Source organism: Quercus robur, chromosome 3 (genome assembly GCF_932294415.1).
Source record: "Quercus robur chromosome 3, dhQueRobu3.1, whole genome shotgun sequence".
NCBI classification, from domain to species: Eukaryota; Viridiplantae; Streptophyta; class Magnoliopsida; order Fagales; family Fagaceae; genus Quercus; species Quercus robur.
The window spans coordinates 23,112,452-23,124,053 of record NC_065536.1 but is presented as its reverse complement, the minus strand read 5'-3'; the positions used below and the strand labels follow the sequence as shown (position 1 = coordinate 23,124,053).

The 11,602-nt window shown below is 34.1% G+C and overlaps 1 protein-coding gene across 2 annotated transcripts; it reads right to left on the bottom strand.

Annotated features, from left to right (window-relative positions):
- Positions 1-1,717: 1,717 nt before the first annotated feature.
- LOC126717521 (bifunctional TH2 protein, mitochondrial-like) lies at positions 1,718-11,442 on the bottom strand. Of its 2 annotated transcripts, none has more exons than XM_050419283.1 (7): positions 11,012-11,442; positions 8,568-8,676; positions 6,424-6,714; positions 5,861-6,275; positions 5,123-5,389; positions 2,050-2,667; positions 1,718-1,936 (listed from the first exon to the last, which is right to left on the bottom strand). In XM_050419283.1, the coding sequence occupies exons 1-6, from the start codon at positions 11,329-11,331 to the stop codon at positions 2,252-2,254; spliced, it is 1,818 nt and encodes a 605-aa protein (XP_050275240.1). In that variant the 5' UTR covers positions 11,332-11,442; the 3' UTR covers positions 1,718-1,936; positions 2,050-2,251. The 2 variants fall into 2 exon arrangements, with proteins under 2 accessions (XP_050275240.1, XP_050275241.1); XM_050419284.1 differs by having other exon boundaries at positions 2,050-2,664; positions 11,012-11,440.
- Positions 11,443-11,602: the final 160 nt, after the last annotated feature.

The following is an 11,602-nucleotide window of genomic DNA, read 5'->3' as shown; positions in this document are numbered from 1 at the left end:
ACCAAATATGTAGTTTATCCAACGAAAAATCTTATGTAAAAATAGTTTTTTGCATTTTTCTGTATTTTTTAGTATCATAAAAAATTAATTAAAGGAAAACTATCTTTTAACTTCTCTTATTTAGTTTGGCATAAAATAGAATTGTTTTCTATTGAAATTTTATGGATAACAACTCTATTTCACACAATACTAAAATAAGGTAAACATTTTATATCTCACGTGCAGCTAAAGAATAGAAATCAAAAAATAGTTTTTCAACTCATTTAATGGTGGCTACCAAAAATAGGAAAATTTGAAAATTATATAGTTTTATAAAAAAATGTTGTTTGAAAATGATTCATTTTTCAAAAAATATTAATCTCAAAACAAACATAACCTATTTCTCATTTTAAATTTTTGGTAGGATGAATGGATGATCATGATCCATCCAACAACTCAACAAAGACTACAGCTTATCTCAAATCTTTTACTAATGTATACGCAATAACTTTTTTGGATTCAAACTAGGACTCCTGCAATAGTTATGGGTGCCAGGAAAAAATAAATATTAAAAAGTTAATTTCCATCCCAACACTCTAATTTTGAAAAAAAAAAAAAAAAAAAAACTGAAGGGTAAAATGTAAAAAAGCTAAAAGTTACGTTTTTATTTTTTTCCTCATATAGGATGTTTGAAATTAAAAGTCAGCTTTTTAACTTTTCTTCTTAATCGTTCATAATTATTGCATGGATTGTAATACCTAGCCTCGGTATTGTGCTTTGATCTAAATCTCACCTTATACACACCTCATTCCTATCTAAGCAAACATCTTCAATAAAGGATGATGAAAAATGGAAGTTTGCCTTTGTTTGGTGTGGTAGAAAAATGGGGAACAGAAAAAGGGACGGGTGGAGTTTTTCACCTAGGCCCACCGAAAACCATCCTCCCAATTTGGTAGGAAAAATGGTTGAGAAAATACTGTTTACTTATAATTTTCTATCATTTTACTTTTCTATAATAAAATAAATAAATACATATCTTACTTTTATGAATTGTGTACGCTATTTCAACACAGCATGATGCTGTTTTGAGAGAAGTAAGAATAAAATCACATTTGACTAAAATGAATTTCGAACTTCATTTTGGGATAGTGTAAGTCAAAATTTTGAATATTGCTCAAATTATGGAAAATCAATGAATTTGTTAGTAACATGCTTAGGATTTGGGTTCCTAAGGGAATTCAAAAGGATTCTAGAGGGCTAAATTTAGGACTGGAAAGCCTTAAGGGTTTGGTTTAACTTAAAAATGAAACGCAATTAATGTTTTATGTGAGATTTTGGTAGATTAAAATATAGTTAAGGCGTCGGGGAATTTCAGGTGTAACATTGGAAAATTGGAGAAAGAATAATTGATGAGGGTTCTTGAAGGAATATGCAACTAGGGTTTTGGATTGCATGTGTGAGCTTCGTTGATGATAAATCATTTGAAATCCTCTGCTCCCCTTTGAGCACTCTCATCTAATAATCGTTGATGGAAAGTTAAGGCCTGCCCCCAGCTCTGTACTTCAATCCCACGCCTTTACTACCTGGGCAATGAAAAGCACACTAAAAAATTTTTATTGTGGTATTTTAACTCCAATAGGGTCAAGGAGCCAACGCATATTTACAAGTGGAAGACTGGAAGTGGAAGCTTTCACAAGCTGTAAGGTCTACTCGTTAAAATCAAAGATGAGACAAGAAATCCAAAAGAAAACTGCAATAAATAATAATAATGTAAGCTGATTTCATCATAGGCAACAATTTTTATAAAAATACATATCTTCTTTAAGCTGCCATTCCTCCCAAATATGGAACAACAACAATGTATGAAAATAAGGACATAGCACTTGAAATGTTTATATGGACAAATGTACGTAACAATCTTTGCTCTGAATCATTGCTGCCAAAAACCTCTGAATACCTGAAATGTGTGACTCATAAAATATTAATAAAAGGAGAACAATAATATGATGAAATGAGCAAAGAGGTAATAATGTCAGCAAAACAATAAGAAACTGAGGAAAAGGCAAATACCATGTTTACACCATATGCAACCGATATACCAAGATCACATTTTTGAATGATAAGACCCTGAAGAAAAACAAAAAGGGTAGACAGAAGCAAATGGGTGGCACGTAATAAAATTAGCCACCATCTTGTATCTTGTGTTGCATTATATATAAACGATCCCTTCATTCCTCATGAAGTTGAGTGCGTGAGAATGAAAAATGTGATTCTAGCAACCCAAAATGAAGGCATGTATTTCAGCCCAACTAGATACTGTGTAAAGAATGCCAGATAGCCCCTTCCAACTAGAAGACTCTCCTTCACCACATTCTTTCTGTTTCTTAACTAAGCCAGGGAACAATGGGACAAAAGAAACACCAAACTGACTTGCCACTTTTCTAAGGCTTGAACTTGACCCAATCACAATTCCTATATCTGCCTCAAGCAGACAAAGCAAGTCACCAATTGAGTCTCCAATGTAAACAGTCAAGTTCCTTCTGTCATTGCTGCAATTATTTAAAATATTCTTAAAAGCTTGAACTTTGTCAATGGGAGACTCGACCTTCTTATCAATCTCACCAGTGGAAATGGATTCTATAAAAGTGAACTCATTTGAGTGTATATTCAGCTCAAGTAAATCCCCTGCTTCATAGAACAAAAGAAAAAAAAATTATAAATAACCACATAGAGAAATCGTAGACTGAGCTAGCAACTGATAAGATGCCATATTAAAAATTAGGAAGGAGTTGGAGTTGGGGATGCTAAGTTGAATTGGGATTGTAAAAATGACAACAATACCAGAGGGTTCAATTTCCACTCAATATATCAACAATAGTCCATGTTATCGGTAGATTGTAAACACATGAAAATAGCTGACAACACAGGTAAAAATTGAAATAACCCCATTTATGATAGGATGAAGCGATAAATTGAACATCAGGAGAAAATCCAACCTGACTTGATGACCACCACTATCACCACCACCACAAAAACCAGAACAACAAGAAGAAAAGAGAATGTGAAGAAACACACCTTATAAAAAATGTGTCCTGTCTCCATATGGACAAAATACCAGTAAATGCTCCATTGATTTAGCTTTATACAGTCCACAAACTAAACCTTACATTGTTTCCACATCATGCCATGTCATATTAGGAATTTACAAACCTAGGTTCTATAGAAACAAGAATTAGTGTCGTGTTTCAACATAGGAACAAGGTGTCAGATGTAACAGTTCACAAAACCCCCCAGCACAGTAAAATGTAATACTTAAAGGACAAAACTTAGGTACAATACCTTAGGTGCTGTTCCTTAGGTTCTCCTCTTAAGATTCAGCCATGTGACTACTTAACTTAAAAATATACTTCCATAGAAAAAATACACATGGCAAAATCTTAAAAGGGAAACCTAAAGTACTGTACCTAAGTCTTGCTCATACTTAAAAAAGGGTCAATGAAGACAAAGAAGAGGAAAAATGTAAAAACACTAATCATCTAATCAAAAGCTATCTCAGAATCACAAGCTCAAGCTTATTGCAGGGAAGCTCAATGATATCAATGTATGCACCACATAATAGAACAAAGCTGTACTACATTCCAAGCCTTGATTTTGCTATGCCCACCAGAATCCTTTCCAATGACTATTTATTTTCTTTCTTTGATAGGTAAGTTACGCACACGCTTAGTGAATCTTGAACCCACAACATCATCCTCCACCTTGTTCTTACAAGGGGAGGAGGCGTAATTTGAGCTAGAGCTCTTTGGTTCAATGACCAAAGTTCTAGTGCAATTCCTTCCATCATCCATCTTACACACCTAAAGGGATGTAAATTAAACATCTAAAGAAAATTACATATATATATATATATATATATTTTTACATATATATATATCTAAAGAAAATTTCACACACACATATATACATATATTTGGTTGGTAAGTTGTACACACACCCTGTGGGTCTTGAACCCAAGACCTCACTCTCCACCTAGCACTTGCAAGGGGAGGAGGTGGCAGTTGGGCAAGATAAACCCTTAACTACCTCTAATTTACAAATCCTACATGACAGCTATGCAAACCCATCTTTCTACCAGGAAAACTTATCCCAAAGTTGTTTTACTTCCCCTTGGCTGCAGACAGGGATCGCTCTTCACTTTAACGAGGGTTACTGAGGGGTTTCTTATCTACATCTTTCATAGAGCTTTTTTTTTTTTTTTTTGGATAAGCAACAAAAAAAATTTATTAAGAAGAAATCAGACAAAGTACACTGGGAGTGTACTCAGTGAGAAGAACAATCAATTCAAATTACAAAGCTCAAACATATCTAAAAGAGAAAGAAGCAGGAGAATTAAATGCGACACTCTAATCTAATAAAGTACAAAAGAAAAGTGCTTAAGATAAAGAATAGTCCGTTCACATCCCTCAAATTTTCTAGCATTCCATTCTCGCCAAAGGCACCAAATAATGCAATGTGGCACTGCCTTCCAGAAGGCTATATTTCTATGCCTTCCGAAAGAACCCTGTGAAGCTGCAAACATATCAATAACTCTCTTCGGCATAACCCATTGAAGCCCAAACAAACAGCAAGTCTTTCATAGAGTTTTTGATTTTTGAGGTCATCTTTGTATGAAAACAAATGTTCACACTTCCAAACTTCTGTACAACATTACATACTTCACATTTGCAAATTTCAGAGCGCCAACAAAACTTTCACAATTTTTTCCTGATAGATAACCCCTAAATAAAATTTTTTATAAGACCCCTGAAATAAAATTTTAAGACATGAACAAGATAATCCTTGGTGACATGTATATAAAGGTATATCATGGGCTCTTGCTAAGACAAACAAACAAAATATATCTCAAAGGAAAATACTCAATCTTTTTACACATGCAAAATAATATAGGAGTCAGACAATCCTATCAAAACAAGAGGGATCAAGTAAGCAACTCAACTGACTTCAGACTTGAATATAAGCATCAGAGGAATAAAACCATCAGTAAAGTATTACATGAGACTCTAATTTCCACAGCATATAATTTCAGACCTAACATATATGCAAAGAATATCATATTCAAAGATTCTAATAGGTAAGGACATACCTGATGAAAAAGCTGACCTAATGAGATCACCACACCAACAGTATGAAAGTACATGGACATTTGCATTCAAATTTACATTCTTTACAACTTTCTGAAAGAAAGTAGTACAACCATCTTGAAGAATAAGACGTTCACCAGCTCGTTTTATGTCTTCATGATTTAGACCCTTCAATACCCCAGACTCTATTACTCTATCATTCGCCCTTTTCTCAAAATCCGAGAGTTGTTCAAGTGCTTTTCGTAGATCTTCATACTTGAATTTATCAACTGCAAAGACACAGAAATTGAAAGCCAAAAATATATATGAGCAATCAAATTCAGGCAAATGCTTCCAAGAAAGTTTTCAAAATTTTAAACAAAGAGTTCATACATCAGTTTGTCTTTGTTTTTTGGAGAATTGCAGAAAAACAAAACAAAACAAAATCTTGTACTGGAAAAAAAAATACTGGACTTTATATTATGGATTTTATTAGGGATATTATCATCACTTTACACAAAGAGAAACTTAAATGAATATAAAGAATATCCAAGTAAGCCCTTGATATATATATATATATGAAAAGTGTGAACCTCTCTTTCTCTCCTTTTTCATTTTTAAGACCATGTCATCCCCAAGAAGAGCACAAATATTTTACTAACATATAACTCTCAAAGGCAAAAATTCTTCTGCAAAGTTATTTTCTTTAAAACAAAGATACCCATAAAGTATCACACAATAAATGCAGTAAGATATTAAACCTTTCTCAGGGGGCATAATGCTTTCTATGCATTGCTCAAACTCTTCTGTGTACTGCCTGGAAAGAAGGCCCCATGTGTTCCTAAGATCAGCTGATGACATCCGAGCAAGTTGATTTTCAGGTTGAATCTGATCAGATTTTGGCGCTGTTACTATTGCAATTTCTGCCAAAATGGCAGAGGAATCAACAACAGTGCACGTCAAATCAAAATCAGAAAATAGCATAAGGCGGTCCTCTGCAGGGTTATGCTGTTTGGTCAGAGGAACAACAGTGGGCTGAACAACTGGCTGAGCAGAGAACAAGTCTATTTCTAGTTTCATGGCTTGGTGATAGAGCTTTTCAATGATGTCAAGCTCTTCTCCTGTCAAAGAGACACTAAGTTTATCGAGCAAGTCTTCAGTTTGCACAGCTGATGCCTAAATTCAAAGATAACAATAGTTGAGTTGTTGATGTAAAGAAGGCCATTTAAGTAATGTATTTTCCTCTGAGACTGTAGTCAGCAAAGGGTAACCCGATTAAAATAAGATACCAATGAAAAGCTCACAGCTCCAAAGGGTGACGGACCTGAAAACCTTCAGACGAATAATTTTCAATCCACTTCCTGTAAGGGTGACTGCCTTCATGAAGATCTAAAAGTGCCTCCAACTCCTTCCCCAGATAGGCATACAACCTCATGCATGGTGTCATGGCACCCAGAGTGTATGCAGCAACTTTTGTCTTTTCAAAAGGAGTTGCAAGTTTACCAGGACCTTTTACTCCTTCCACTTTCCCAGAGGCTGTTGCCAACAAGAAATCTGTGTACTTCACTGTTGCAGAGTTAACAGAGCTCTCTTTTGCAAGTTCTGAACCCCATTCCTGTATAAGCCATACATTCAGACATTGAAGACAATAACTTAGGTAGTGAAGAGAGACAGCAAGAGAGATTTATATGCAAACAAAACGGGAATTTATGACATAATTTTGTAGACAAGAATTTGAAATTCCATAACATTTGATGGGAAAAATCCATCATTTGGAAGATCCAATAGTTAGTAGAGCCAGTATTCTTGAATAAATTGAGATGTTTGAGTAAGTGCAAGAATTGGAGCACATATCACTAATTACTTCAGAAGAGTTGGATGGGCACAGCAGCACTTGAATTAGAAATGCCCCGTTTGGGAAGAACATTTCTTCTATAAAACATATCCCAATGCACCATCTTTGTGCTTCTTTGAAAAAAAAAATTCACACACACGTCCCAGAAAAAAGAGAGGAAAGAATGGCAAGTATGTAAGAGAAATAATAAGCTTCTATCACATGCTCTAACAATTGTTCAAGAATTTATGGACAATATACAAACAGGGATCCCGTCCATGAGAAATCAATATTAGGATGTAGAGAAATCAATGTTAAGATTTTTTACTTTTTTTATTTTATATTATAGGAATATTATTTTTTAATTGAGAGACGAGTTCGAGTAGAATTGAATTGCAAAAAAGAATACATGTGACCAACCTTGACTAGTCTATTAAGAATCCATAGCTAACCCGAAATTGTTGTGACTAACGCTTGGTTAGTTGGTTGTATTGAGATAATTAATCCTATTACCTCAAGCCTTTCACTTAGGTCAAATGTAGGTTGCTAACCTCCAATCAGATTAGTCAACTAAGGAAAATTAATTCAGAACATTTTCTTCTCTTAAGAAGTTCTATGCTTGAAATGGTCCACGAAAAATGTCACATTACCAAGCTCTGTATATATAATTATTTCCTGTCTTTGTTTCAGCAGGAAAATAATTAGAGAGCACTGGAGTATGTGAGAAGCATCCTCTCTCAGATGTTTCCCTTGTTATTCTACTTCTACTTAATGCAAATCTATGTTCCAATAAATTACAAGGCACCTTTGCCTCTATATTTCTAACCCTTAAAAATTGCTTTCAGATTTTTTATGTAAAAGTAAATTATTCAACAAGGAGAATCTGCATCAAATTTTGCACCAAATCATGTGTATAATTCTTAAATATATGGGCCAAAGCTTCTTCACAGGGCAAATATAATACCACAACAATCACACTTTATGTTTTCCAAAATAACTTTTTGGTTAGATATGCCTTCCCAACTTGATTGCCCCACCATCAAACTTTGATATACCGCACAGTCAAGAATAGCAACTAGCTCACAAAGAACCCATTTTTATCAAACCATGTTGACCAATTTGCCAACTTATATCAGCCACAATTTAATTACGAGAAGTTACAAACCTAGGGCCCCCAATATGCTGAATCAGCCATCAAATAAATAGAGTCCTAAGAGTAATGTTCACATATACTTTTTATTTTTCTTTTTCTTTTTTTTTTCGGGGGGGGGAGGGGGAGGTTGGTTCTTTATCCTAAGATTAAACCCCTAATTCCCGATCCACTTTCAAATACCATGATATGAAAATGGAAATGTCCATGCTATTAATACAAAAGAATAGAACCCTCTATAAGATTTACAACAGCAATAGTTCAACAAAAGCTCTAAAACCACTTTTTATCTCCTCTATATTTCCCACACTCGCAAAACTAGAACCTAATATAACTATCCATCTAGTTAAATCTATCATATTTTACCAACCAAAACACAATGAAAACATAATGAATAAGATTTGGCCTCCAATTTTCTTTTGTTAACCTACATTTCTTGGCAATTGAGCGGATCATAGACAGAATAAGATAAGGTTTATTTTACCTGTACAAATGAATTATGCATTTTCAGCTCCTCTAGAACTGCTTTCCTCAATTCAGAGATCGAAATTTTTGCATCATCATCATCCGCACACTCTTCTGCTAACTCATACCTATAATCAGTGAAAAGATATAAAAAAATAATAATAATAATAATAATACTATAAAATAAAAGAGACATAAATATCCAACAAATATATAGCCCAACCCTCCAGTCCTCAATAAAAACGGGGCAAAAAACAGATAAAGAGTTATGCAGGCATTTAGAATGTTACTAAGACTAAAACTAACCTCAATTAGTAGAGGTACATATTTTAAAACCTACATTTGGTTGCAGAGAAAAACTAACAAAAAGAATTGGGGGAATGAAACTTAATATCATATGGTTTAAGTCAACTTAAACAATTCTAACTCACCCACATAAACCTATCAATCAAATTATTTAGTTGAGATTTAACATTACTTATCCTGAACCTCATACAATGAATATCCTATCATTTGATCTTTTCTTTAATTTTCCCACCTTTCCTCAGCAGGAGAGCATAAAATTCAAAAAAAGTTCATCTTTTCCTACACTTTCTCAGCAACCAAACTAGAGGAATAAATAACATAAAAATAAAAATAAAAATAAAAATAAAAACTAACATGTTTACTCATATACTCAGGAATGGGCATAGGTGAATTAATTTCAAAACCCCTTTTTTTTCAAAGCAAAACATTCTGAATTTGTGATTCTCTAAGTGATATAAGATATATATGTAAGATTCATACCCTCACTTCATTGTGTTTTGCTAAATTTTGTTGCAACCAAACAGATCCCAAAAATGAATATTTAGATGATCATGCCTAAAAAAAGCAATTACATGGAAGAGCGCAAGTCTTTAATCAATCTGTAGATCTTTTTACACAAATCATTTAGAATATTATATTCGTAATGTTAATTTCCTCATCTCCCCCATACCCCCTATGTAAATTAAATTACATATTCCGAACTTTTTCCTCAAAGCCAATAAAAAATTAAATATATTGATGCACTAGACTCTTTGTCATTAATGTCTTATTCGGTTATTGAATCAAATTGACTATTTTAGCTCAGTGCTAAAGTTACACCATCTTTTCCTACACTTTCTCAACAACCAAACAAGGGAAAATTTTTCCAGCAACAGAATGGGTACCGAACAAATCTAAATGTGAATATAGTTCCATGCCATCTAAAATCAGCTATTATTCCTTATTTTAATTTATAAGTTTTTCTTTAGATAATTCAATAGTTGGAGATGGGGGAATTTGAACCCTAGATGTCTCCAACGGAAACACAAGGAGGTGTCAACCAGTTTAGCTCAAGGCTCATGACAGTTATTATTCCTAATTTGGTGGAATATAATTTTTAAATAACTTGGTACCATATACACCCTTGGATTCAAGGAAATTAAGCAACTATTTGGGTTAGCTACTTGAAAATGAATGTTTTGAAAAAACAGAAATTTCAAAATATGAGCTTTGAAAATGTGAGTTCTATTAACACACTTGAGCATTTGGTAAAATTTGTGAATAGTTCTATTGCTGTAAAAAATTATGATTCAAAAAAATAGCTTTGCTTTATAATGGTGTTCTTTAAAAGCATGCCATGAGCTACAATTTTAAAACAATCATTTTATCTGGTTTTTAAAAACACAATTTTCTAAAAAATGCAAAGACAAATGCCAAAGTTTTCTATGTATATAAAAGAAAGTAATAAACTTCATTGAACCTTAAAATAAGAAAGTACAATGAAAACAAGGCACATAGGCAGAGTGCTATAAAGACAATACAAAATAGAAACTCAGGATCTACATTTGAACCATTAAATGGATCAGCACCATTTCAAGGAAACCCCAATATGCCCAATTCTTATTTGATTGACCATCCCATTACATCAAATGGGCAAGTAGTACTTCCCAAAAGCTTAATTATACAGTAAACTTACTAAAACTCCAATTCCTTTCAAATACAAATAAAGCAATCAGCAATCAGGATTCCACAACGATATATTATTCCACTCTTTCACAGTTAGTTCTTTTTCTTCTTTACCACACTTTCCTCGCAACCCAAACACACCCCACAGATTCAAAATCCAATAAACCCAATTCCACTATCACATTTTCCTACAAACCAAACAGAACCACATGAGAAAAAGTCCCCCCAACCAAACAAAATATAATCATATTACTAAATCAAGCTTTGCAACCAAAATAGAAACAACAAAAGAGGAGAAAATTCGATTAACCATTCCATTGCATCAAATGGGAAAGTAAGTATAATCCAATTCAAATCCAATTCCACACTCACATTTTCCCACCAACCAAACAGACCCACATACCAAAAAAAGCTCCCAAATACAAAATAAATAAATAAAAAATCAATGATATAACCAAATCAATGAAAATTAAAAAAGGAAAAAGGACTCACGCTTGAGCAAAAGCGCGGAGAAAGTAGACATCTTGAGCGATGTAATGGCGGAAAGTCTCGACCCTGAGATTCCCAGAAGCCAAACAGAGAACGAAAGGCGTGTAGAGAGCGAGCACCGATTCTCTGCGGAACTTGATCCAGGATCGTTTGGCTAGACCCACCTCGGAGTCCACTGCCGCCACGGACTTTGCTGAAGGATGAGGAGGGATCGCCATTGAAGTTGGCGAGTTGTTGAATCGAGAAGAAGAGAGGAGGCGAGTTGAGAGGAAGTGAGGAAGAAGGGGTTTGATTGAGGCTTTTAGGGAGAAAAGGAAGCGCATCAGACACAGAGAGAGAGAGAGAGAGAGAGAGAAGAGTAGTGAATAGGTGAATAGTACTGAATGTTGAAATTTTAGGTGCCAATGTGAGACATTGAAATACAAGTACACGCTGTTTACCTTGCTAATCAACTAATGCTGTGTGCTGTGTGGGATCTTTCTTCGAAAGCAGTTAAGAGTGGTATTATGGTTACACGTGCCTTAATAGAGAAGTCATTTTGGTTCCCCCCTCTAACTATTATTTTTTGATGATAAAGTTTGGTTACAAATTTAA